This window comes from Cyprinus carpio, chromosome A3 (genome assembly GCF_018340385.1).
Source record: "Cyprinus carpio isolate SPL01 chromosome A3, ASM1834038v1, whole genome shotgun sequence".
In the NCBI taxonomy this organism is placed as follows: domain Eukaryota; kingdom Metazoa; phylum Chordata; class Actinopteri; order Cypriniformes; family Cyprinidae; genus Cyprinus; species Cyprinus carpio.
The window spans coordinates 22,806,889-22,833,963 of NC_056574.1; the positions used below are offsets into that span (position 1 = coordinate 22,806,889).

The window sequence follows — 27,075 nt, forward strand, 5'->3', positions numbered from 1 at the left end:
TGTAACTGTTTTTGTGAGTTACTCTGTTCTGAACATCAGATCCTTTGTTTTTCCATCAAATGTAGATGTCAAGATTTCAAGATTTTTATTCATCACATACATGATTATATAGAGCAAATATAACCAGCAGTGAAATGTGAGTCAGGTCCGCTCCATGGACAGTGCAAATATTAAAGAATACAACGCAGATGAAAATATACAAAAATATAGGTATGAAAGAATGAAATAAAAGTAAACAAAAATATAAGAATAAAATATAAAAAGATGTATACTGTAGAATTAAATACAGAATAGAAAATAATGTGCATGTATTCTAACTAGTTGGTTTAATAAAAATATTTGGACTTTATATTTAAAAAAAATGACCTCAAGTTAGCTTTAGGTAGCTATCCAGTTAGCATCAGCTAAAAATATATTTTAAATAGGCTATTATAATTTTGTAAGTCAAAATTGATTATATTCTTTTTAATTTTAAGCTAAAAGTGCTGGTACTCTGGGGGCATTTTACCCCACATGTGGGACACAACGCCCACTTGGTACCAAATGTAATTTTTGTTAAAAATTTACTAACATGAAAACTCTGTACATTTTTCATACTTGGTTTATAATTTATGTAATTGTCACTAAAACTATGATAACTATTCTGGACACATTTAACTTTTGTTCACAAGAAAAAATACACAGTCCTTAAGGGGGACGCTTTCCCCCACTCTATCCTAATATTTTGCAATATTACAATATTATCCAAAACTAAAACAAAACATGACAGTATATTTGTATCATACATTATACTGAGAGTGTCATATAGTGAAATAAGATTTATTGTTGTTGTTGTTGTTACACTGAAAAAAAGATGGGGATTTGGCAACATTGCATTACACAGAATGCGCACACTGGGCATGCGCACATCAATATAGCGGAATTTGTCTAACACTGTACAACAATAATTACTATTTTTTGCATTATTGTAAGGGGTAGGTTTAGGATTGTTGTAGGTGTAGACGTTAATAAAACACAATCGAATAGGTAGAAAATTCAATCTATTGTTAGCTTCCGGTTTTAGCCACAACCCCACGTTCTCCACCAAACGCGTCGCGCAAATTTGACCAAACACAAAGCGAGTCCATTGTAAATGACGTAAAGCACAATCTCCAAGAAGTGTGCGAGATAGCCTGAAGTGGTAAATACGTTGTGGATAAATAAGGTGTCCACCCACGTTAGAAAATCGCTCTTATCGGCTTATCAGAAACAGGTAAATAAACAGTATGTAAACAATTCCATATTTTACTCTTTGGCGCACGCAATGTGAAAACAAATCGAAGCATAATCCGAATACACATCGCTCAAGGCCTCTCCACGGCCACCAGCGCAGGATTAGGGGATTGTGTCTCCTACTTGCAGTTTGGTCAGAAAATATTGAGATATTAAGAGAGATTTCTAAAAGGCGAACCCTTGAAAATTAACGAGCTATGGCAAAAACGGCAAAGCTGCTGAGAAATATTTAGCAGCAGTGCGCGAGCAACGAGGCTTTGTTATTGTTATGCTTCAGTAGCCTGACGAGGATGTATGTTATGCAGTCCGTATCTGACTATCCATTAGTTTTGAACCCCTAATCTGATGCTGTGTTTTGCAGCCCGACAGCAATGAACTGGAACAAGGGAGGCCCGAGTGGCAAGCGAGGCTTTGGATTCGGGGGATTCTCTCTTGCGAGTGGGAATAAAGAGGAACCTCGTCTTCCCCCAAAGGCCCACACTGCATTTGGAGCTTCAGGACCATCAGGTGGATTTGGCAAGAATCAGCAGCTTTCGTCTTTTTACAAAATAGGAACAAAACGAGCCAATTTCGACGAAGAGAATGCGTAAGTACTTAAAATATGTGGCCTTTTCTAAAACAAATACATTGCTAATGGAACAGTTCACCCCAAAATGAAAACTAAAAAAAACAGTTGAATCTAAAAAGAGCATATCACATTAGTTACTCACCCTCATGTTGTTCCAAACCTATCTGACTTCCTTTGTTTATCTGGAACACAAAATTAGATGGGTTTTAGTCACTTTCCTTCACTTTTATTGCTTTTGTTCAGACAATGAAAGTAAAAGGTGCCTAAGAAGACTGACATTATAACTAATTCCTCTATTAAAGCTGCAGTCGGTAACTTTTGGGGCTCGCGTCCGGCGGAAGAACATTGTAGCCGGAGCTACTTCTCTCTGTTTACATCTAATGGCGAGTCACGCATGTACTGTGCTACTCTGCAGCGTTGCCGACCCCAACCAGACTAAAATAGTCAGAATATAAACACTTATTATAGGTGTACCGTAGTGATTCAGGATAAGACAAAAACACGGTTTGGAAAATGGATTCATTATGTACTCGCTCATTATATATATTTTTTTACATTTTTCAACACAAAACAACACTGTGGCACAGCCCTGCGCTAATTGGACCAGAAGAGCCAGGAGCGGTGGATTTTGTTTTTATTGGAGAGAAGTAGCTCCGGCTACAATGTTCTTCCGCCAGACGCGAGCCCCAAAAGTTACCGACTTCAGCTTTAATGTTGATTAAATAAATTTTAAGTTAATGAAAAAGGCTTTTGCAATTAATGCTTGGAATGTATATTTTCCATAGTTATTTTGAGGATGATGAAGAGGAGTCTAGCAGTACAGATCTGCCATATATTCCCGCCGAGAACTCCCCCACTAGAAAGCAGTTCCAGGCTGGAGGAGAAGGCGGCGGCGGCTCCGACAGTGAGGATGACCCTCTTGATGCTTTTATGGCTGAGGTGGAGGTGAGAGCTGAGCTCCTGAACTGATCTCTTTGAGGACATTGCTGCTCATTTGCTTTAATTCTTGTTTTTGTCTTCTTTCAGGACCAAGCGGCAAAGGACATGAAGAAACTTGAGGAAAAGGAAAAAGAGAAAACGTTGACCAAGTAAGATTCTGCTATTATCGCAGAATTTTTCTAAGACCGTTCATCCAAATAATATTAATAGCAGGGAGGATGGGAATAGAAGGGGGTTTATAGGTAGAATATGGGTTTCTTTGGGTGATTGAGCGAGTCGCAGGGAAGTTTTTTTTTTCTCCGCTTGTTTCTTTCAGGGGTATACGGGATGACATCGAAGAGGAGGATGACCAAGTGAGTGACCCTCTTGACGTTACTACCGCCATCGTATCTTTGCCACAGCAATGACTGTGCCCCACTCCTCTTTCTATTTTTCTGTCTTATATTCTTTATATATCTATGTCAGTTTATACACTCCCTGACAAAAATCTTGTCGCCTATCCAAGTTGTAGGAACAACAAATAATAACTTGCATAAGCAAAGTCTGACCTTTCTGTCCTAATTAAATAATTAAAAATCAAGTCATGGTAAGATTTTATTTTGGTAAAATAAGCGTAATCTAGAGGCCTTTCATATAAGCTACTTCTGATTCCAAATGATCAACTAGAAGTCAGGTTATTATTTGTTGTTCCTTCAACTTGTATAGGCGACAAGATTTTTGTCAGGGAGTGTAGACTGAGCCATTCAAATGTACTTTTGGTGATGGAGTAGGTATCTGTCGCTTATTTTTTAGGTTTTATATGCTATCTTCAGACTTGTTTTCTCAACCAGTTCAGTGGTTCTCAGTTATTATCTATTGTCTTTAAATGTTTAAAGATAGAGTGATTCTTTTGTGACTGAAACATGAGATTTGAGTCAGTGCTGTGTGTTAAAATAGCAGTGATCAAATCTGAATTTTAACCACGTCAGTGCTCAGTGAATTGTTGGTTTCAGACCTTAATGTTTAATTAGTTATACTGGGTAATTTCTTTAACATGCCATATTTTATTAAACTAGTTCATTTTGATGCTGTTCAGGACAGCATTTAGATATTCAGCAGTAAAAGCCTGCTGCTCTTTGTCTTGATCTAAAGCATGTTTTGTGTTCTTTGCAGGAAGCATATTTCCGTTACATGGCAGAAAACCCAACAGCTGGGCTGACCCAAGAGGAAGATGAGGAAGAAGTGGACTATGACAGCGATGGGAACCCCATTGCTCCTACTACCAAAAAGATCATCTTGCCACTGCCCCCCATTGACCACTCAGAGGTACTGTTACTATATCTCCCTACAGTGATTGTTGCATTAACACCCTTAAATAGAGTGTTGCAGGAATGGCGTCATTTTGAAAGGCCAGACCAGAAGTTTGCATAATAAAAAACTAATAGGATTTGTCTTTTGGATCATTGCAGAAAATAAGCTCTGTGGCCATTAAAAATACGATTCTTACACATTTTGTGCATTAATATAATCTTCACAAATGTTTACAAATATAAACAACTTTTTTAACATTTTGAAGCTTAAATGCAGTCGCCAAAAGAAAGACAATTCTGACAACCCTTTCATCTTTTTTTTTAAAGTCCATACGTTGGAAAGTTTGAGTTAAAATAATTTGCAAGAGTGTGACTATAAAACCATAAAAGAATATGTAAGCATGTACAAATCTTGAATACTATGTTTTAAACTCTTTTGTCTGTAGATTGACTATCCTCCTTTTGAGAAGAACTTCTATATTGAGCATGAGGAACTCAGCAGTCTGACTGAGGCTGGAGTGGTGGAACTGAGAAAGAAACTCAACCTGAAGGTCAGTGGAAGCACATACAAGTGCAAACACGAATGATCATTCTCTTTCTTTCAACCCAGATAAACCCATATTCAAACTGAACAGGTTTCGGGTGCTGTGCCTCCTAAACCAGCCACCAGTTTTGCCCACTTTGGATTTGACGAGCAGCTCATGCACCAGATCCGTAAATCCGAGTACACTCAACCCACACCCATCCAGTGTCAGGTGAGCTGCCAAACCCTCCCACAAATGTACATTTCTTTGTTTAGGTATTGGTTTATTTTTCTACAGTAATGTGTGTTGTTTCACTAGGGTGTTCCGATAGCTTTGGGTGGCAGAGACATGATTGGCATTGCCAAAACTGGCAGTGGAAAGACTGCAGCTTTCATTTGGCCAATGCTGGTGCACATCATGGATCAGAAGGAGCTGGAGCAGGGAGAGGGACCCATTGCTGTGATCGTCTGCCCCACCAGAGAGCTCTGTCAACAGGTCAGAGAAAAAAAAAGAAGGGCTCTTTTATGTTAGGGAAAGGTGGAATGAGATTAAAAATAATTGCTGGGTGAAAGGATTAAATGTTTTCTTATGTAGTGTCATGGATCAAGTTTTTGAAGTGTGTTTTGGGTTTTAATCACTTTACAATGCTTATCTGTGTGGTTCAGATCCATTCTGAATGCAAGCGTTTCGGAAAGGTATATGGCCTCCGCTCGGTGGCAGTATATGGAGGCGGCAGCATGTGGGAACAAGCCAAAGCATTACAGGAAGGAGCTGAAATTGTTGTCTGCACCCCAGTAAGAACATCATATCTTTTGATACATAACCCAGTTTGACCTCTTTCTGTTTACTTGTGAGGATGTTCCTTGGTTGTTCTTTTAAAGGCTGTTCTCACGTAGGGTCGCCTGATCGATCATGTGAAGAAGAAGGCTACATCACTGCAGCGAGTGACCTACCTGGTATTTGATGAAGCTGATCGCATGTTCGATATGGGATTTGGTACGTGTGAAATGTCACTTGTTTTGTTTTGTTTTATCCCATTCATTTGTGACCTATTGTTTTGTCCTATTAAAAGCTCAGTCAGTGCATTTCCCAACTGATGTTTCATCACCAAAGCACTGAATTCAAGAATTAGTTCTACAGTCTGTCATTTACTCTCCCGCATATTGTGTCAGACCCACAAGATCTTAAAAACAGAAATAGTATTGAAAGATATTTTTAATAAAATCTGAGCGATATCTGTTCCTCCTTTGAAAGTTATTTCCACCAAAACTTTGACACACAAAAAAAAAAGTACATAAAGACATGGTAAAAGTAATCCATATCAATGTTTTTTTTGAGGGGGTTAAAGCCTAAATTAAATCTGTTTGGAACAATACAAGGGTATTTTTTTAGGTGAACTATTCCTTTAAGATTGTAATACACTTGTCTCATTTAAGCTTGAACTGTTTTATACAGAATACCAAGTGAGATCCATTGCCAGCCATGTCAGACCTGATCGACAGAGTAAGTCTATCACATATTTATATTAATGTGCTGCTTTAAAGCATTTCTGCATTCCAGCTTTAACCCAGTCTAGTGCATTTGACCTCTGACCTCTGGTCTCTCACAGCTCTGTTATTCAGTGCAACATTTCGGAAGAAAATTGAAAAGCTGGCACGAGATATTTTGGTCGACCCCATCCGTGTTGTTCAGGGAGACATAGGAGAGGTACATACTTAATTTCTAAGTTTTAATTACAAGTATTTGTAATTTTGTAATTGTAAATTTGTAAACTTAATTACAAGTATTTGAAAATGCATTCTGTATTTGAAAGTCTATTTAAACCTATTTTCTCATTATCACAGGCTAATGAAGATGTCACTCAGATAGTGGAGGTGCTGCAGTCTGGACAGGAAAAGTGGGGTTGGCTGACACGTAGGCTGGTTGAGTTCACCTCTGCTGGCTCTGTGCTGGTCTTTGTCACTAAAAAGACTAACTGCGAGGAGCTGGCAACAAATCTCAATCAGGAAGGTTATAGCCTAGGGCTGCTGCATGGAGACATGGATCAGAGCGAGAGGAACAAAGTCATTGCTGACTTTAAGAAGAAGAATCTGCCCGTATTAGTAGCTACTGATGTTGCTGGTTAGTAGCGCTTATTTTGTCTATCTAGTTGCATCTTTTCAGAATAAATGAACATTTTGCATTTGTAGCTACTTGTTACCTTTATTATAAATATATCCTTTTTTTGAATTAATTTAAATCTCTCTTGAACTTCTCAGCTCGTGGGTTGGATATTCCATCTATCCGTACAGTTGTGAACTACGATGTAGCACGAGACATTGACACACATACACATCGAATTGGTAGAACAGGTCGTGCAGGAGAGAAGGGTGTAGCTTACACTCTGCTCACCACTAAAGACACTTCATTTGCTGGTGACCTGGTTCGAAATTTAGAGGGAGCCAATCAGAGTGTTTCAAAGGATCTGATGGACCTGGCAATGCAGGTAAAACAACGACCTGAATACAATATACACCTTTCATAGTACAACATGTTTCACATGTGTTTTAATCAACTCTTCATTTACTTTTTTTTTTTTCCCTCCTCCTTCTAGAATCCCTGGTTCAGGAAATCCCGGTTTAAGGGAGGAAAAGGAAAGAAGCTAAATATTGGAGGTGGAGGCCTGGGTTACAGAGAGAGACCAGGCCTTGGATCTGAACCCACTGTTAGTTTGGCACTACGCTTGCTTGCTTGATTGATTTAAAACAATTTATTATTAAGTTTATAACAGTAAAATTTTTCTGTTCTGTTTCTGCCCCTTTTATTTTATTGCAAACTTTTGTTTTTGTAATTACAGACAGAAACCACAGCTAATTCATTGCTAATGCTTTTATTATTATTATTATTATTATTATTATTATTATTATTATTATTATTATTATTATTATTATTATTATATATCATATATCACATTTATTCAAACAGGAGCGCAGTAGTAGTGGTGGTGGTGGTGCTGCTCTTGGTAACTATGAAGCCTACAAACCCTCCACTGGAGCCATGGGAGAACGTATGTCTGCCCTGAAGCAAGCATTTCAGGTAAAAAAAAAAATACAAAATAAAAAAAATTCCACCTAGTTTTTATTTTTATTTTGCCTCACCCACGTCTTTCACTGAGTTTCCTGTGCCTCCCTCTCTTAAGTTCTTCAGTAAAGATATATATACAGTGCCCTCCATAAGTATTGGAACAGTAAAGACAAAATTGCTTTCTCTGCTGTGGAGTCAAGACATTTGCAAATATGATTAAAAGATAAAATTGCGACAAAACTACAGAATGTCACATTTTATTATTAGGTCTTTCGACACATGCATGTTTTACCAAATAAAAAGGACAGCACTTTTAGAGTTCATCCCACTATTTGATGTGAGCATTTATTAGAACAGTTCAATTTAAGGCAGATGTAAAAGATTAAAAGCTAATATTTAGTTGCAGATCCCTTGCATGCAATCAGAGCAGTGAGTCTGCAATCCATAGACATCACCAGAGTCTTGGTCTTATGCTTTGAAATGCTTTTCCCCAGCCTTTAATGCAGCTCCTCTTGAGCTGGTGAAATTAATGTTCAATCGTATTTAAATCTGGAGATTGATTTGGGCAATCTAAGACTTTACATTTCTTTGCCCTGATAAAGTCCTTGACTGAACTGGCAGGGTGTTTTGGGTCATTGTCCTGATCCAATATGAAGTGCTTTCTAATGAGTTTGGGGGCATTTTCTTGAATATTGGTAGCCAAGATGATTTTGTACCCTTCTAAATTCATTCTGCTACTGCCATCATACATTAAGTCATCATTAAAATGAAGAGGTCCTGTTCTAGAGACAGCCATTCATGCCCCATGCCATGACACCACCTCCACCAAGCTTTACAGATGAGGTTGTATGCTTAGTATCATTTGCAGTTTCCTTTTTTCTCCACACTTTTGCTTTCCAATCACTTAGATTAAGGTTAATCTTTGTCTAATCGGTCCATCAGCTCAAAACTAAGCCTTACAAAACTCTACTGGCTCACATTTGTGAAGAATCTTGCCTTTCTATTTTTGGTGCTGATCAGAGGTTTGCATCTTGCTGTGTAGCTTCTGTAATTCTGTTAAATTCTCCTGCGGACTGTAGATTGTCAGAGCATCACCACGGCTTTCTGGAGGTTGTTGGTGATTTTACAGACATGTATTTTAGGGTTCAATTTCACATCTTTTATGATTTGTCTGTCATTAACTACTGTTGTTTTTGTTTTTTCTCAGCCGATCAGGTTGTCGTTGGTTGCTGATGTCACCGGTAGTTTCCAAACTCTTGATTTCTCCATGCCCTTTTTTTTCCCTATAGTTCTAATTTACTTCCTCTTTTCTTTTAGCATCCAAGTTGCTTGCTTTTCTTTCAGAGTCGTCTTCCTCGTCTTAATCCTGGTTTGTGTGTGTCATCATCGAATGCAAGACTTAGAATGCAGAAGCAATGGCTATAACTGATAAGACACATTCCCTGCTTTTAATATCTGAAGAATTAATGCAACAGGACACAGCTGAACACTTAGAAAGACCTGTGAGGCAACTGTTCCAATACTTATTCCTCACATCAGATAGGGAGATGAAACTCTTAAAGTGCTGATCTTCTTAACTGGTAAAACATCTTTGTGTTGAATCACCCAATAATAAAATGTGACATTCTGTAGTTTTGTCTCATATTCATCTTTTAATCATATTTACAGATTTCTTGACTCCACAGCAAACAGAACAATTTTGTCTTTACTCTTCCAATACTTATGGAGAGCACTGTATATAGAGGTATGTAGCAATTTATGGATTTTGTTTAACATTGCTCTTGCTTTCTCTCAGGCTCAGTATAAAAACCACTTTGTGGCAGCATCTGGTGTTCCTCCTAAACTCACCACAAAGTCCAGCAGCTCCTCCGGGTGGACCAGTGCGGGAAGTCTAAGTTCTTTACCTTCAGGAGCACCTGAGGGGCCTGACAGAACCCACCTGTCCTACTCGCCATCGTCCTCTTCCTCCTTTTCCTCCATGATACCACCCCCTGCCCTCAGCTCAGGCACCAAAATGAGTGGCTTCAGCAGTGCAGGCTCCCTGAGCTCAGTTACAGACTCTTACTCTAGCTCTTCTTCAAAAGAAGGGTCCCGTAGCGATAGGAATGCTGACGACAGGGGTCGTCATCGAGAGCGAGAGAGTCATTATCGTCATGGTGACAGGCATAGTGGGGGAGACCGTGATCGCTATGGGGAAAGGGACCGCCATAGTGACAGAGATCGTCATAGTGACAACCGAAACGGTGAAGGGAGCCATAGGGACAGAGAGGGACGGTCAGAAAGAGATGGGGGTGAGAGGTCAGGGAATCATAAAGACAGCTTCGCAGTTCCTGATCCCCCCAAACGTAAGAAAAGCAGATGGGACAATTAAAGTGTACCGGATAGAAGCAGTCAACTGTTCTTAGATCAGAACACACAACTGACCCAGTCTTCAGTGTCTTTACCTTTCTGCTTGTCTTTTTGTCTATATGTGAGATGAAGCTGTATTTAAAGGTGCCTAGGAGACTAGAGCTGCCCCATCATCCTTGTCATTTACCGGAAATAAATACATCCAATACAGGCTGTTTCAGACAATTATAACTGTGATTTGGCAAGAAGAGTAAAATGCACCTTGAGCCTAAGTGTTGTGTTAAAGTGAATGTGCCTGTTCAGTGGCACACAAGTTGTTTCTTTCGGAAGAAACTAATAGAATAAGAAATGTTTCATCCGGCTGTTTATTAGGAAATAATAAAAAAAAAAATATATACATTTCAGAACCTCTCTGTTAATAGTTGAATACTTTTTTATTGCTATGTTGCTTCACAAACTATTTGTGAACTAAATATTTTCTTTAAGACTTTAAGATTTTCCGGTGTTTTAATGTGTGCTGTCATGCTTCAAATACCACCATTTAAGTTCTTAATGTCAATTAATGAACTTATCTTTTGCTCATACCTGTAATATTTTGAATTTAAATGTTTTTTTTTAGTCGTCGGTTCAGATTGTCTTTCTGTGCTGCCTAGCATTTAGTATAGTTCAAGTTGAAAGAATGAAGTCTACCATAAATCTACACACACTGATCAACTTAGTCATAACACAGTGGGAATGGGAAGAAAACATATCAGTGAATCTACAAATACAATCTATGTGCTGTTATGATCTTGCATTTGCTCCATTTAGGTCTCTTGTGATGATTGATGTGCTGATGTGAGGCACATTGTGTAACAATCTAAACCTGACTGTAGAAACGATCTTTTATTATTTCTGGATACTTTAGTGTACAATTCTGTCTGTGGTCATGTTTATGAATTAATAAAAAAATAGGAGGACAAAAAAAAAAGGCTTAGAGGTTGTGTTTCAGAGAATTGGTGTCATTTGGATATTGAAAATAAGCAATCATTTGGTTTGGCACCTAAATCAACATGTTCTATATATGGGGCATCATTTGTTCGGCGTAATAAGCAATCAATTACTTTCACCTGTGACATATTGATTGAGTAAATAGGCAGGTCCAGAGAAAAATAACGCTTGTCATGGTAGAGGTGGAGCCATGCTGATTTTCAGCTGTATAAATTTGGACGGTAGAGGCCTAATGCATCAGTGAAACACAAGCTTAGCAACAATGGGGTTCTGGCAAGTTGGATTAGGATTGGTGTTTCTTCTTGTACTGGACTACTCTGAAGCACTTTGGAGAGGCAAAAGTAATAGTCATTGGATCCCAAGTATTTTTATGCCTAGGGCGCTGTCAAAAGTTCAGAAGATTGACTCCAGAATGCCACCAATTCCACAGAAATATGATCCTATGTAACCTTGTATTTACACCCGAAAAGTTTCCTGTCCAGAAACCAGCCAGGAGTGATTTTAAAAAGCCTTCTCAAGATGTTTTGGGTGTTCAGTCAAAAGAGCTTCTGCTGGGTCCAGTGCAAAAACTGACATGGAGATTTCCAAGCCTACCAGAAGAACCAACGCAGCCAAGTGTTCCCTTTAATTTGCGCCATCCTGTCCCTGCCAAAAGTGTGGCAGCTCGGTGTGCTGAAAACTCTGTATATGTGGAGGTGATGCAAGACTTCTTTGGGAATGGGAAGCCACTGAAGTCATCTGCTTTTACGCTGGGAGGCTGTACTGCAACTGGAGAAGACCCTTCTGCTCAAGTGCTCCTCTTTGAGTCAGAACTGCATGGATGTGGTAGTACACTAACTGTGAGGTTTCACCTTTTCCTTTCGTAACATTTATGGTTCTGAATGGTTTCTGTAATGAACATGCTTCTACTCCATTTAGGTGACTGAAGATGAGCTTGTCTATACGTTCAAACTTGTGTACACCCCACAAGAGGTTTTATTTGGTGTTCCTATTGTTAGGAGCAATAGTGCTGTGGTTGGTATCGAGTGTCACTATTCAAGGTGAGGGCAGAATTCAAGGTTACTGGATGTACTAAACCCCATATAATGACCGTCTATCTAACTCCTCTGCAGAAAGCATAATGTGAGTAGCGATGCCTTAATGCCCAATTGGATCCCATATGCCGCTTCTAAAGCTGCAGAGGAGATCTTTGTGTTCTCCCTCAGGCTCATGACTGGTTGGTATATCAAACAGCTTCATAACACACCAGTGCTTGTGAACTTGTGCTAAAAGGTGTCTTTACAGATGACTGGCAATTCGAGAGACCTTCTAACCAGTACTTCCTGGGTGATATCATAAACATTGAGGCATCTGTACAGCCATACAGGCACGTTCCCATCCATGTATTTGTGGACAGCTGCGTTGCTACAACAGTTCCTGATGCTGCGTCTATCCCCAGATACTCCTTTATTGAGAACAATGGGTAAGTGGTGCACCTCATGTGTCCCACTCTCTAGAAGTATTGCAAGACTTCTAACTGGGTTCTCTTACCAGGTGCCTGGTTGATGCCAAGCTCACAGGCTCCAGGTCTCACTTTATGCCCCGAACTCAAGGTGATAAGCTGCGGTTTCAGCTGGAGACATTCAGGTTCCATCAAGCAGGCAGTGGACTGGTATGTGACAAGCTGTGCAACACTTTGTATAATGCTACCATGGTCTACAAACCACTGTCTTTGCAGGTCTACATCACATGCATATTGAAAGTGTCTACAGCAACTCCTCCTACTCCAATAAGTCCTGAACAGAAAGCTTGTTCTTTCTCTGCTAATAAGTAAGCCCACCCCCCCCCACCCCCCCAATAAGTGTACAGGTGACTTGGGGATTGCCTTAACTTAAGGGTTTGTCTTGTCAGGTGGGTATCCGCAGATGGTTCTGACCAGGTGTGTGCCTGCTGTGACACCTTCTGTAGTACCAGAAATGGACGTGATCCGATGATTAAAGGTCTGGGTCTTTTTTATTTTTTTATTTTTTTCATTTCTCTCCCTATGCACTGCTTTTCTCACTATCTGTTTGTTTCTCAGATCTGTGGTGGGATAAAGCATCTGTCGGACCCATTAATGTCAAGGAATATGGACAAAAAATGACTGGAAATGCCATGTGATGTTTAAAATAAAAAAATTAGTCTTAATAGGTTTTTGATCTCTTGTCTACAAACTTTGTATCCGATTCTGTGGCTTTGCTGCTCTCCAGCATGAGCTACATTTAGCAGACGCTTTTATCCAAAGCGACTTGCAGTGCATTCAGGCTAACTTTTTTTTTTGTTTGTTTTTTAAAGTGCACTTGTTCCCTGGGAATCAAACCTGTAACCTTTTCCGCTGCTAATGCAATGCTCTACCACTGAACCACAGGAACACTGAACTAAAGTCCCTGTAACCTACCTACAGTTCCTATAACCTAACAGTTTGGAGGCAAATATGTAAAGCTCTAGTACATGGTGACTAAATGCTGCTAGAAGCCTTACTTCAGTGCAAATGCTGGGGTCGGACTGTTTTGACAACTTAAGGGTGTTTCAGTGGCAACCACATCCTTCGCATACTAGATAAGGACCCATCTGGAATGCAGTGAAAAAGTGTGTATGGTGGCAACTGGTTTTCCGTTTTAAATGTCTTCACTGCTGCATTATGTAGCATCTAGAAATGCATGCGCTGCCTCTTATCTTGCTTCACCAATTGCCATCAAATGCAAGGCCCTGATACTTGCAGACAAAAGTCACTGGATAGATTTGCAAGGCTACCATGTAAGATCAAGCTGGCAAACCCTACCTGGATTGGCTGAATTATGTATCTTTGAGTTAAAATGGGGTTTTATCAGTCAATTTAAAGTCGTGCTTACAGGTTAACACAATGTGCACTTCAAGAATCAGATTTTGGTTTTTCTGGTGTGAGGTGATCTGTGCTTTATTACATTCAAACAAATTTCTGAATCACTTTGCTCTCTGCAGTCTGTCATTCATTTGAAAGCAGCTGATTCAAATTCCCACTAAAACCCTTCTTGCCATGTATATTCTGTCCAGAAATAAATGTATAAATACATAATGGGGGTGTCAAAGTTCCTGGAGAACCAGAGTTTAGCTTCAAACCTGTTTAAACAAACCTGATCCAGCTAATTTAAGTCCTTCAGGCTTTTTGAAAACTACATGGTTTGTGTGTTGGAGCAGGATTGGAACTAAACTCCAAACTAAGTTTGACACCCCTGATGTGTGTGTGTATATAAATTTTCCAATGAATAAGAGTAAATGAAACTTCCAACAAAATATCAGGGGTAACATTTTTAAAAGTAATGACTAAAAACAAAGAAATAAAAGTTAATTCAGCTGGTTTTATGTCCAAAATAAGCGAGACTGCAAAATAAATCCTCTTTAAAAATAAAAAAAATTCAATATGTGTTTTAAAAGATGCCAATGGTGTTGAGGCAAGCAGTATTTGAGTTATTGGTGTTTGTTGTTGGTTAGTTAACGTTTGACTTGTCAATATGGTCCATCTATGTAATTTTATTAATATAAGTCAATTTTATTAATATAAGTCAATTGTATTACAATGTATGGCACATATTCTTATATGTAACAGTATGATTTTATATAATGTGCCTTAAGCATACAATTTCTAATATATGTGTTCCAACATTGAGCATTTGTATAGCGATGCTATACAGGTCCTTCTCAAAAAATTAGCATATTGTGAAAAAGTTCATTATTTTCCATAATGTAATGATAAAAATTAAACTTTCATATATTTTAGATTCATTGCACACCAACTGAAATATTTCAGGTCTTTTATTGTTTTAATACTGATGATTTTGGCATACAGCTCATGAAAACCCAAAATTCCTATCTCAAAATTAGCATATTTCATCCGACCAATAAAAGAAAAGTGTTTTTAATACAAAAAAAGTCAACCTTCAAATAATTATGTTTCGTTATGCACTCAATACTTGGTCGGGAATCCTTTTGCAGAAGTGACTGCTTCAATGCGGCGTGGCATGGAGGCAATCAGCCTGTGGCACTGCTGAGGTGTTATGGAGGCCCAGGATGCTTCGATAGCGGCCTTAAGCTCATCCAGAGTGTTGGTTCCTTGCGTCTCTCAACTTTCTCTTCACAATATCCCACAGATTCTCTATGAGGTTCAGGTCAGGAGAGTTGGCAGGCCAATTGAGCACAGTAATACCATGGTCAGTAAACCATTTACCAGTGGTTTTGGCACTGTGAGCAGGTGCCAGGTCGTGCTGAAAAACGAAATCTTCATCTCCATAAAGCTTTTCAGCAGATGGAAGCATGAAGCTAGCTGCATTGACCCTGCCCTTGATAAAACACAGTGGACCAACACCAGCAGCTGACATGGCACCCCAGACCATCACTGACTGTGGGTACTTGACACTGGACTTCAGGCATTTTTGGCATTTCCTTCTCCCCAGTCTTCCTCCAGACTCTGGCACCTTGATTTCCGAATGACATGCAAAATTTGCTTTCATCCGAAAAAAGTACTTTGGACCACTGAGCAACAGTCCAGTGCTGCTTCTCTGTACTCCAGGTCAGGCGCTTCTGCCGCTGTTTCTGGTTCAAAAGCACACGCCTGTGCACGGTGGCTCTGGATGTTTCTACTCCAGACTCAGTCCACTGCTTCCGCAGGTCCCCCAAGGTCTGGAATCGGTCCTTCTCCACAATCTTCCTCAGTGTCCGGTCACCTCTTCTCGTTGTGCAGCGTTTTTTGCCACACTTTTTCCTTCCCACAGACTTCCCACTGAGGTGCCTTGATACAGCACTCTGGGAACAGCCTATTCATTCAGAAATTTCTTTCTGTGTCTTACCCTCTCGCTTGAGGGTGTCAATGATGGCATTCTGGACAGCAGTCAGGTCGGCAGTCTTACCCATGATTGCGGTTTTGAGTAATGAACCAGGCTGGGAGTTTTTTAAAAGCCTCAGGAATCTTTTGCAGGTGTTTAGAGTTAATTAGTTGATTCAGATGATTAAGTTAATAGCTCGTTTAGAGAACCTTTTCATGATATGCTAATTTTTTGAGATAGGAATTTTGGGTTTTCATGAGCTTTATGCCAAAATCATCAGTATTAAAACAATAAAAGACCTAAAATATTTCAGTTGGTGTGCAATGAATCTAAAATATATGAAAGTTTAATTTTTATCATTACATTATGGAAAATAATGAACTTTTTCACAATATGCTAATTTTTTGAGAAGGACCTGTATATGATCGCTGCATCCAGTGATTTAAATATTTTTCTGGATGCAACAGGAATGATTAACTGTATTGAAACAATCATTTGCTTTTTAATAGTTTGTAACTTATTAACTTCTGTGGGGAGAATAACATGGCTTAAAGAATTACTTTTTTATTTTAGTATGTTCAGTTTATTATATTAAGTATTCATAATGTGAATTAAAGTGCACAATAATGAATTAGTTTGTAACATTCTTTTAGGCAAGTTGAGTTTAAAGATTTGACTTAATCACTATGATTACATTAAGCAAAGCTGTTTATAAATGCCTTTTTAGAGACAAAACACTCACGTTTCCCTTTTATTGATGATGACTCAATGATTTTCACCTGTGGCATGATGTGTAAGCAGTCACGTGCACACATAGACATCAAATGGGACTTGAGCACCTGCCCTTTTATTTCCTCGAGAGAAAGTGCCCTTTTTTCTGAGTTCTTTTATTTTGTCTTATTTTTTTATGAATGCATATATGTGTGCGTGTGCGTTTAAGTTTGCACAGCTTTCCCTGTCAAACAAATAATAATAATAAAAAAAAAAAATCAAAATATCAGGTCGGGTCTGGAAATGTTGAGACTCTGTGGAGTTCTGATGGTTCAGAACTGCTCTCCAGTTGTGTTTGTCTTGGTGTGGAGGTAAGTGGTGATGAGCAACAGACTAATAAGCTACCTGTCTGTGCCTCGAATTTACACCTAATTATCCAGAAGACAAAAGCTAAATATATTTAATTTGTCTCGCTAACATCCATGACTCATATGAGCTACCATATAAGTTAGCTAAAGTTCAGCTGCAATAAGGAAGTCTAGGTCAGACCAGCGCTAGTTTTTTCAATGCATGATTCAGTTTATTAAAATGCATAAAGAATGATCACGAAATTCAAGATTTGGGGGCAGAAATGTATATATTTATATAATTTCATATAGTTAGTCAGTATCATTCGATGACTGACGTTTTTTTCCACCAAAAAGCAGCATGATTACAAATATTGATTTTATACAGCAGTTCAATAAACAAGAGTTTAATATTAAGACACTTACTTTAGACACAATATTGGCTGTCTTTGCTCTATTTCGACAACAAATATAATTCCAATTTGCGTCTCTGAGCAACATAACAGTGTTTCGTTCCTGAATAAATAAACCGTTTAAATGATTCGGTTCAATCGCAATGACTCGCTTATTAACAGTGACTTGCTGCCACCTACTGGCGGTTTTAATTTCACATTTAAAATATCTTCTTTTAATTTTTATTTTTTTTTATATATAATTTAAAATGTCAGTAATCAACGTTTTGTTTAAAATATAAAAACAGTATTAATGTATTTGTAACTGCCGGTTAAAGCATTCATGTTCTGCATTAAACCGTGTGTAAAATGCCACTTCAGATGTCGCGTCTGTTTCCTTTGCATTGCAAATGTGAATTTTGTCATACTGATTTCATTTGATTGGTAACAGCCCAAATGACTTACTGATTCAAGTTAAAAATTTGACTGAAAAGATGATGCACATTTTTAGAAAAAAATGGCTTTATAAAAGTAAATATGCCCATAAAAGGTAATAGTCAATTTAATCTTACTGGAAAAGATTAATTTCTATCACTGCTGTGAACTGACTAGTTGGTATTGAGTGTCATTATCCAAGGTAATGGCTGAATTCATTCAGGATTACTGGATGTGCTAATATATGCACTGTAAAAAGTGACTGCCTGTCTCTTTTATAGAGTGCATAATGTGAGTAGTGATGCCTTAATGCCTGCTTGGATCCCATATGCCACTACTAGTTGCGGAGGAACTTTTGGTTTTCTCCCTCAGGCTCATGACTGGATGGTATAATGTATGTGTTTGTAATACTTATCATACTTCACTATTAAGAAGTGCTAACCTGCAAATGCTATCTTAGTTTAACTGTTTTAGTCTACCTGTTTTAGCCCTTAAATTTCATTTTATCAATGTAACCCAATGTATAGATTAAGTTCATATTTTTGAGTTGAATAAAATCATATAATTATGTTACCACATGAGAAATTGTACGAATTCAATTAAGAAAAACACTTAAAAGGACTTCAAGGGCTTAACTTAAGTGAAAACACTTTAATCATCCTCATCTCTCATATCTAAAGGCCGCTACACACCAATTTTTGTTCTGTGCTGAGTTATACAATCGAATCCTTTCACGATAACATACAGTATACACGCTGTTAATAATTTATTAACTGTGCAGTGTGAGATTCATCGGTCATAACAGAACTTTGTGAGATCACAATGAACAAAGAGTTACAGTTTTTTAGTGGTTATAAAGAGCGCTCTTTGCAGTTTTCTAGGCTTATAATTCATTTAAAATGTAGAACTTTGTTTTTCGGCCACACACACCGTTGCAAAGTTTCGGGAATGACATTTGCATATTTATGCGGGATTTGCTCTCAAAGTAGCAGTGATTGACAAAGTAATAACAAAAACAATAAACAATACAAAAAACACCATCATTTACAATAACACTAACCCACCCTCACTAATTTCAGAAGCACCCTCAGTGATTATTTCTGGAACCTGGTTGATACGCTTTTATTGCATAAAAAAACAACAAAATACAAATGCACTAAATAAAATAATTTAATAAATGCATATTTACAATTTAAGCACTTAACTAAAGTAAGTATTAAATAATAAAATAACTAACTAGAGAAGGCTGACTTGACTATAATCGCCTTGTTTCCATTTAGTGAAAAAAGCCTACTCTTCACCTGAATTAGAAAAAAAGGGCTCCTCTCTGGTCTTCAGCGAGGACAACTTTTGAGCATACACGTATATCTGAGCGAGAGAGACAGTTCATTAAAGAACCATGTATATTTAAAAAGGCATGTTCAGTTTTGTGTGAGACGAGTAAAGGAAATCTGAATGGGAGTGGAGATTCGTGCTCACGCATTACACGGATCACGTAACATTATACGCTTTCGGTATTTGTAGAAAAGGCCCCAAAGTTATGTTAGTGTTGCTATTATTTAGTACAGTTGACCATAACGTGCTTTATGTTTCACTTTTACTCCCGTTTATTCAGTGCTTGTAATAGGGTAGCAAAGGCGCGCGCTGGTTTGTATATTATATCTGACGTCGCGCAGTAGTATGCAGTACGATAGAGATGGTCAGTCGGTTGTCACGCAGTTAGCATTCAGTATGACAGAGATCATCGGTCGGTAAAATTATAATTGTGAGTGACAATTTCCTCAGCGTGTGCGTGAATGAGAAAAGTAAGTAAATCTGCTGCATTACTCGTGATATTGTATTTCTTTGACAGCTGTTATTTCTGATATTCTATATGGATGAGAGTTAGGAGTTTAAGGGTCGTTACACGACCGTTGTGTTAATTATATCCACGTTCGTACGTTACTTTCTTCGGTCCACCTGACTCAGTACGTCGGGTTAAATGGGTCACATCATGTTCAGACATGTTTATACTTTATTCAATACTTGTTGTTATGAATGTTAAGTACTCTGTGGCTGAGTAAAATATGAAGTGGTGTTAAATATCATTATCTGGACCGCTATTGATGCTTTAAAGTATATCATAGATGACAGTAAGTTCTTTCTACGTTATTGATAACTTAATGCATGGTAGAAAATCTGAGAAGTGTTTGAATCCTTTCTCTCTGCTTACATTTTAGGGTTTAAGAGATATAGTCATATTCTGACTACTGTTTATTTTATGTTTGTAATGTGTATTAGTGCTTAAGGAGGAATGAGTGTATATGTTTCCTTTATTCATTTGTATTTGTTCTCTCTTTATAGAAAGAAACCACACTCGAAATTACACTCACCTTTAAACTCACTCATACAAGAAAGAGGAGGAATAAACAGAATAATAAGAATTATCTCTCCGCTCTTCATTTCATACTCTGGAATATTTGGCCTTAAGTGGTGTTCTGGCCGACACACCTGAGTGAACCTGGTGACCCAGAATTAGCACCTAGACTGAGCGTCTACCCATTATCTTCACTTCAGTATTTGTCATTAAGATCCCGCTATAGAAACCTCCTAAAATTAAGTATAAAGCAGAGGATCCGCCACTGACAGATGCAGTTATAAATACTAAAAACAAGCCTAATGCAAGATATCTGGTAGGGGAGGCACCTGGGGTGGCCAGCCACCATGTAGACCCACCCCTGCTTCTCTGCTAATCGGTGTGTTGCCACTGAATTGAAGTACCCCAATAACTATATGAGTTTGGTTTATATGACAGGTGGGTGTCTGCCGGTGAGGAAGATCAGGTGTGCAGCTGCTGTGACACAACCTGTGGCATTAGGAGTGGAAGTGATCAGCTTCTTAAAGGCATGTGATTACATTTTTCAAGGGGGAATGTGTAGACTGCATGGTCACATACTTTTGTAATGTTTTTACTTTCTCTTTTGCAGATCTGCGATGGAATGGAGCATTTGTTGGACCCATCAGAATCCAGGATGGTTTTGGTCCAATGTAACTTCACAGCACAATGGCAAAATGACGACAGGGGTCATCATCAAGAGAGTCATTATCGTCATGGTGACAGGCATAGTGGGGGAGACCGTGATCGCTATGGGGAAAGGGACCGCCATAGTGACAGAGATCATCATAGTGACAACCGAAACGGTGAAGGGAGCCATAGGGACAGAGAGGGACGGTCAGAAAGAGATGGGGGTGAGAAGTCAAGGACTCATAAAGACAGCTTTGTAGTTCCTGATCCCCCCAAACGTAAGAAAAGCAGATGGGACAATTAAAGTGTACAGGATAGAAGCAGTCAACTGTTCTTAGATCAGAACACACAACTGACCCAGTCTTCAGTGTCTTTACCTTTCTGCTTGTCTTTTTGTCTATATGTGAGATGAAGCTGTATTTAAAGGTGCCTAGGAGACTAGAGCTGCCCCATCACTCCTTGTCATTTACCGGAAATAAATACATCCAATACAGGCTGTTTCAGACAATTATAACTGTGATTTGGCAAGAAGAGTAAAATGCACCTTGAGCCTAAGTGTTGTGTTAAAGTGCATGTGCCTGTTCAGTGGCACACAAGTTGTTTCTTTCGGAAGAAACTAATAGAATCAGAAATGTTTCATCCGGCTGTGTATCAGGAAATAATAACAAAAAATATATACATTTCAGAACCTCTCTGTTAATAGTTGAATACTTTTTTATTACTATGCTGCTTCACAAACTATTTGTGAACTAAATATTTTCTTTAAGACTTTAAGATTTTCCAGTGTTTTAATGTGTGCTGTCATGCTTCAAATACCACCATTTAAGTTCTTAATGTCAATTAATGAGCTTATCTTTATTCAGCACACCGAGCCGAGCACATCTGATATTGAAAATAAGCAATCATTTGGTTTGGCACCTAAATCAACATGTCCTTATATGAGGCATCATTTGTTCGGCGTAATAAGCAATCAATGACTTTCACCTGTGACATATTGATTGAGTAAATAGGCAGGTCCAGAGAAAATAACGCTTGTCATGGTAGAGGTGGAGCCATGCTGATTTTCAGCTGTATAAATTTGGACGGTAGAGGCCTAATGCATCAGTGAAACACAAGCTTAGCAACAATGGGGTTCTGGCAAATTGGATTAGGATTGGTGGTTTTTCTTGCACTGGGCTACTCTGAAGCACTTTGGAGAAACAAAAGAAGTAGTAATTACCTTTTTATGCCTAGGGCGCTGTCAAAATTTCAGAAGATTGACTCCAGAATGCCACCAATTCCACAGAAATATGATCCTAGTAACCTTGTATTTGTACCCAAAAAACTTCCTGCTCAGTTTCCTGTCCAGAAACCAGCCAGGAGTGACTTTAAAAAGCCTTCTCAAGATGTTTTGGGTGTTCAGTCAAAAGAGCTGCTGCTGGGTCCAGTGCAAAAACTGACATGGAGATTTCCAAGCCTACCAGAAGAACCAACGCAGCCAAGTGTTCCCTTTAATTTGCGCCGTCCTGTCCCTGCCAAAAGTGTGGCAGCTCGGTGTGCTGAAAACTCTGTATATGTGGAGGTGATGCAAGACTTCTTTGGGAATGGAAAGCCACTGAAATCATCTGCTTTTACACTGGGAGGCTGTACTGCAACTGGAGAAGACACTTCTGCTCAAGTGCTCCTCTTTGAGTCAGAACTGCATGGATGTGGTAGTATACTAACTGTGAGGTTTCATCTCTTTCCTCCCAACAAATTATGGTTCTGAATGGTTTCTGTAATGACCATGTTTCTACTCCCTTTAGGTGACTGAAGATGAGCTTGTCTATACGTTCAAACTTGTGTACACCCCACAAGAGGTTTTATATGGTGTTCCTATTGTTAGGAGCAATAGTGCGGTGGTTGGTATCGAGTGTCACTATTCAAGGTGAGGGCAGAATTCAAGGTTACTGGATGTACTAAACCCCATATAATGACCGTCTATCTAACTCCTCTGCAGAAAGCATAATGTGAGTAGCGATGCCTTAATGCCCAATTGGATCCCATATGCCGCTTCTAAAGCTGCAGAGGAGATCTTTGTGTTCTCCCTCAGGCTCATGACTGGTTGGTATATCAAACAGGTTCATAACACACCAGTGCTTGTGAACTTGTGCTAAAAGGTGTCTTGACAGATGACTGGCAATTCGAGAGACCTTCTAACCAGTACTTCCTGGGTGATATCATAAACATTGAGGCATCTGTACAGCCATACAGGCACGTTCCCATCCATGTATTTGTGGACAGCTGCGTTGCTACAACAGTTCCTGATGCTGCGTCTATCCCCAGATACTCCTTTATTGAGAACAATGGGTAAGTGGTGCACCTCATGTGTCCCACTCTCTAGAAGTATTGCAAGACTTCTAACTGGGTTCTCTTACCAGGTGCCTGGTTGATGCCAAACTCACAGGCTCCAGGTCTCACTTTATGCCCCGAACTCAAGGTGATAAGCTGCGGTTTCAGCTGGAGACATTCAGGTTCCATCAAGCAGGCAGTGGACTGGTATGTGACAAGCTGTGCAACACTTTGTATAATGCTACCATGGTCTACACACCACTGTCTTTGCAGGTCTACATCACATGCATATTGAAAGTGTCTACAGCAACTCCTCCTACTCCAATAAGTCCTGAACAGAAAGCTTGTTCTTTCTCTGCTAATAAGTAAGCGCCCCCCCCCCCCCCAATAAGTGTACAGGTGACTTGGGGATTGCCTTAACTTAAGGGTTTGTCTTGTCAGGTGGGTATCCGCAGATGGTTCTGACCAGGTGTGTGCCTGCTACCACACCTACTACAATAAAAGAAATGTTATCCAACCAATAAATAAATGTCTCTTTCTTTTTTTTTTTTTTTTTTTTTTTTTCATTTCTCTCCCTATGCAGTGCTTTTCTCACTATCTGTTTGTTTCTCAGATCTGTGGTGGGATAAAGCATCTGTTGGACCCATTAATGTCAAGGAATATGGCCATGGACAAAAAATGACTGGAAATGCCATGTGATGTTTAAAAAGTAAAAAAATTTAGTCTTAATAGGTTTTGATCTCTTGTCTACAACTTTATCCCATTCTGTGGCTTTGCTGCTCTCCAGCATGAGCTACATTTAGCAGATGCTTTTATCCAAAGCGACTTACAGTGCATTCAGGCTAAATTATTATTATTTTTTTTAAACCTAACATTTGTTCCCTGGGAATCAAACCCGTAACCTTTTCCACTGCTAATGCAATGCTCTACCACTGAGCCACAGGAACACTGAACTACAAAGTCCCTGTAACCTACCCACAGTTCCTATAACCTAACAGTTTGGGGGCAAATGTGTAAAGCTCTAGTACATGGTAACTAAATGCTGCTAGAAGCCTTACTTCAGTGCAAATGCTGGGGTCGGACTGTTTTGACAACTTAAGGCAGGGACGTACTGGGGCTGAAATTCAGCCCGGGACTTTAAGACGGAGAGGCCTTTTACACGAGTGCCCTTGGTGCACGAGCAGGATTTTTTGCAGTTATTTTCATTCTAATAGTGTTTTTATGGTATAAAGACAATCAGATTACGCTGAAGACCTTCAAGAAACTTTAGGATAACACCTGCCTCCTCAGGTTGTATAAGCAAGTCCACTGCACTGAACACAACCAGGTCAGCAAAACCTAATCTCAAACACATAAGTCACACAGTATACTGCGAACTACCAGCATGTCATGTGTACAGTCAGTCGGAGTGATAAAATAGTTACAAATACTCACACCCACTCATACTCAAAAACTACAATGCAGTCCCATACAATAGAGATTGTGTGTCTGTGTGTGTACTCACTTTCAACTCTCCCTGCCTCAGCTTCCCCTGTGCTGGACCCTGCCTCTGCTGGACCCTGTCTCTGCTTACTGATTGTACAGCTACATAACATATGCATGAGAAGAACATGAGTAATAAATATGACAAAGAATAATACATTTTCTAATTCAATCTGTGCTTCAGTCAGGTTATTATCTAGTATGTGGAACTATTGGCATTTTATCCTTTATGTAAATATGTAACATTGTGCTGTATTTTTCTATTTTTGTGTGCGTGTTCTTAATAAAGCTTTGATTGATTGATTGATATGCCTAATATGATTGCCTACCCAGCCCTGCACACTGCCCCTCTACCTGTCTGTTTCCTGCTCTTCTCCTCCTGCTGCTCCTTCTCCTCCTCCTCCTCCTCGGGGTATAAGTCTTTGGGCTTTATTTAAGTCTTTGGGCTTTATTGTGTCATGCATCCCTGACTATTTATGTATTTTTAATGTATGACACAGAATACTGTATTCATATTTGTATATTTAAGTGGTCAAATAAAATCAATCAATCAATCCTGCTCCTCTTCCTCTCTTCTCTCCTACTGCTGCTCCTCCTCCTCTCTCCTCCTGCTCCTCCTCCTTTCTTCTCCTCTCTCTCTCCTGCAGAAGCTCAATCGGTTTTGACATAAATGAAGATATAAATGTAATTTAAACAAATGTATCACCAGAGGCTTATTTTTATTTTTTTACCAGAGTCTTATCATTATGTCACCTAGCAGCAGCGCCGCATCAGACACGTTTCTGGTGTGCAAAGACCAGGCAAAGACATGGAAAACGCTACGCAAACACCACGCAGCTTACACTCAACAGAAACGCCACGCTCACGCACAGTCAGCCAGCCAGCGTGTCGCCGCCGCTCGCCGGCCTAATCGTGCACCTGTCCTATCCATGCTGCTGGGTCCTTCCTCATCTGCACCTCCTGCCACAGCACCCTTTTCAGTGCGGAAAAGGTCCGTTAATTTGGCACATTTAGCTGCCTCTTGTGCCAACATTTTTTTCTTTTTCAATCTTATTTTTTCGGCCCCACCCATTTCTTTCTCTTCTTTCCTTCGTTTCGCCATTTTTACTGTCTGTCTCTGTTGCATTCACACAAACTCAAACCTAACCAAGTAAACTCCTTTGATCGGCGCCTTTGAGCCAATCGGATGTCAGGAAATACGAGGATCAGTCCTAGTTGGGAGGGGCCGCTCGTATCCCCCCTTAAGATTGGAAGTATTGGTTTGGCCCAGTCTGAAACACACACACACACACACACACACACACACACACACACACAGACAGACACACAGCTGCGTTCCGCTGCAGCTGAGCGGCCGGCTACAGGCCGGTACGGTAGCGTATCATATAAAATAAATAATAATAATAAAAAATTTGACCACCGGCCGATTCGGCCTGAAATGGACCGGCCGTTCGGGATTGTTCCCGGTATTCCCGATTGCCAATCCGTCCCTGACTTAAGGGTGTTTCAGTGGCAACCACATCCTTCGCATACTAGATAAGGACCCATCTGGAATGCAGTGAAAAAGTGTGTATGGTGGCAACTGGTTTTCCATTTTAAGTGTCTTCACTGCTGCATAATGTAGCATCTAGAAATGCATGCGCTGCCTCTTATCTTGCTTCACTAGTTGCCATCAAATGCAAGGCCCTGATACTTGCAGACAAAAGTCACTGGACACATTTGCAAGGCTACCATGTAAGCTCAAGTCTTACAGGTTAACACAATGTGCACTTCAAGAATCAGGTTTTGGTTTTTCTGGTGTGAGGTGATCTGTGCTTTATTACATTCAAACAAATTCTGAATCACTTTGCTGTCTGCAGTCTGTCATTCATTTGAAAGCAGCTGATTCAAATTCCCACTAAAACCCTTCTTGCCATGTTAGTCTGTCCAGAAATAAATGTATAAATACATAATGGGGGTGTCAAAGTTCCTGAAGAACCAGAGTTTAGCTTCAAACCTGTTTAAAAACAAACCTGATCCAGCTAATTTAAGTCCTTCAGGCTTTTTGAAAACTATGTGGTTTGTGTGTTGGAGCAGGATTGGAACTAAACTCCAAACTAAGTTTGACACCCCTGATGTATAATGTGTAAGTGTATATATAAATTTTCCAATGAATAAGAGTAAATGAAACTTCCAACAAAATATCTGGGATAACATTTTCAAAAGTAATGACTAAAAACAAAGAAAATAAAAGTTAATTCAGCTGGTTTATGTCCAAAATAAGGGAGACTGCAAAATAAATCCTCTTTAAAAATAAAAAAAATTCAATATGTGTTTTAACAAGATGCCAATGGTGTTGAGGCAAGCAGTATTTGAGTTATTGGTGTTTGTTGTTGGTTAGTTAACGTTTGACTTGTAAATATGGTCCATCTATGTAATTTAATTCATGACAAGTCAATTGTTTTACAATGTATGGTAAATATTCTTATATGTAACAGTATGATTTTATATAATGTGCCTTAAGCATACAATTTCTAATATATGTGTTCCAACATTGAGCATTTGTATAGCGATGCTATATACACCTATATGATCGCTGCATCC

At 39.2% G+C, this 27,075-nt stretch overlaps 2 protein-coding genes across 2 annotated transcripts; both read left to right on the forward strand.

Annotated features, from left to right (window-relative positions):
• Positions 1-1,092: 1,092 nt before the first annotated feature.
• On the forward strand, positions 1,093-10,377 carry LOC109104306 (ATP-dependent RNA helicase DDX42-like). The gene is made up of 18 exons (XM_042724538.1): positions 1,093-1,252; positions 1,634-1,858; positions 2,626-2,785; positions 2,867-2,928; positions 3,096-3,132; positions 3,932-4,084; positions 4,515-4,619; positions 4,704-4,823; positions 4,911-5,087; positions 5,258-5,386; positions 5,489-5,588; positions 6,048-6,095; positions 6,202-6,299; positions 6,437-6,713; positions 6,851-7,077; positions 7,186-7,296; positions 7,557-7,667; positions 9,451-10,377. Exons 2-18 carry the CDS (start codon positions 1,644-1,646, stop codon positions 10,024-10,026), a joined length of 2,706 nt encoding a protein of 901 aa, XP_042580472.1. The 5' UTR covers positions 1,093-1,252; positions 1,634-1,643; the 3' UTR covers positions 10,027-10,377.
• Positions 10,378-11,304: 927 nt separating this feature from the next.
• On the forward strand, positions 11,305-23,739 carry LOC109103877 (zona pellucida sperm-binding protein 3-like). The gene is made up of 8 exons (XM_042724562.1): positions 11,305-11,833; positions 11,913-12,034; positions 12,107-12,210; positions 12,279-12,456; positions 12,528-12,645; positions 12,712-12,803; positions 12,885-12,973; positions 23,624-23,739. Exons 1-8 carry the CDS (start codon positions 11,429-11,431, stop codon positions 23,707-23,709), a joined length of 1,194 nt encoding a protein of 397 aa, XP_042580496.1. The 5' UTR covers positions 11,305-11,428; the 3' UTR covers positions 23,710-23,739.
• Positions 23,740-27,075: the final 3,336 nt, after the last annotated feature.

Excerpts from the sequence above, each read along its gene's own strand:
- LOC109103877 (XM_042724562.1), top strand. The coding sequence starts at position 11,429 with ATGATCCTATGTAACCTTGTATTTACACCCGAAAAGTTTCCTGTCCAG. Across the intron at positions 12,457-12,527 it reads TCCTTTATTGAGAACAATGG|GTGCCTGGTTGATGCCAAGC; the intron begins GTAAGTGGTGCA and ends TTCTCTTACCAG. Across the intron at positions 12,974-23,623 it reads ACGTGATCCGATGATTAAAG|ATCTGTGGTGGGATAAAGCA; the intron begins GTCTGGGTCTTT and ends TTTGTTTCTCAG.
- LOC109104306 (XM_042724538.1), top strand. The coding sequence starts at position 1,644 with ATGAACTGGAACAAGGGAGGCCCGAGTGGCAAGCGAGGCTTTGGATTC. Across the intron at positions 6,096-6,201 it reads TGTCAGACCTGATCGACAGA|CTCTGTTATTCAGTGCAACA; the intron begins GTAAGTCTATCA and ends GGTCTCTCACAG. Across the intron at positions 7,297-7,556 it reads GCCTTGGATCTGAACCCACT|GAGCGCAGTAGTAGTGGTGG; the intron begins GTTAGTTTGGCA and ends TTATTCAAACAG.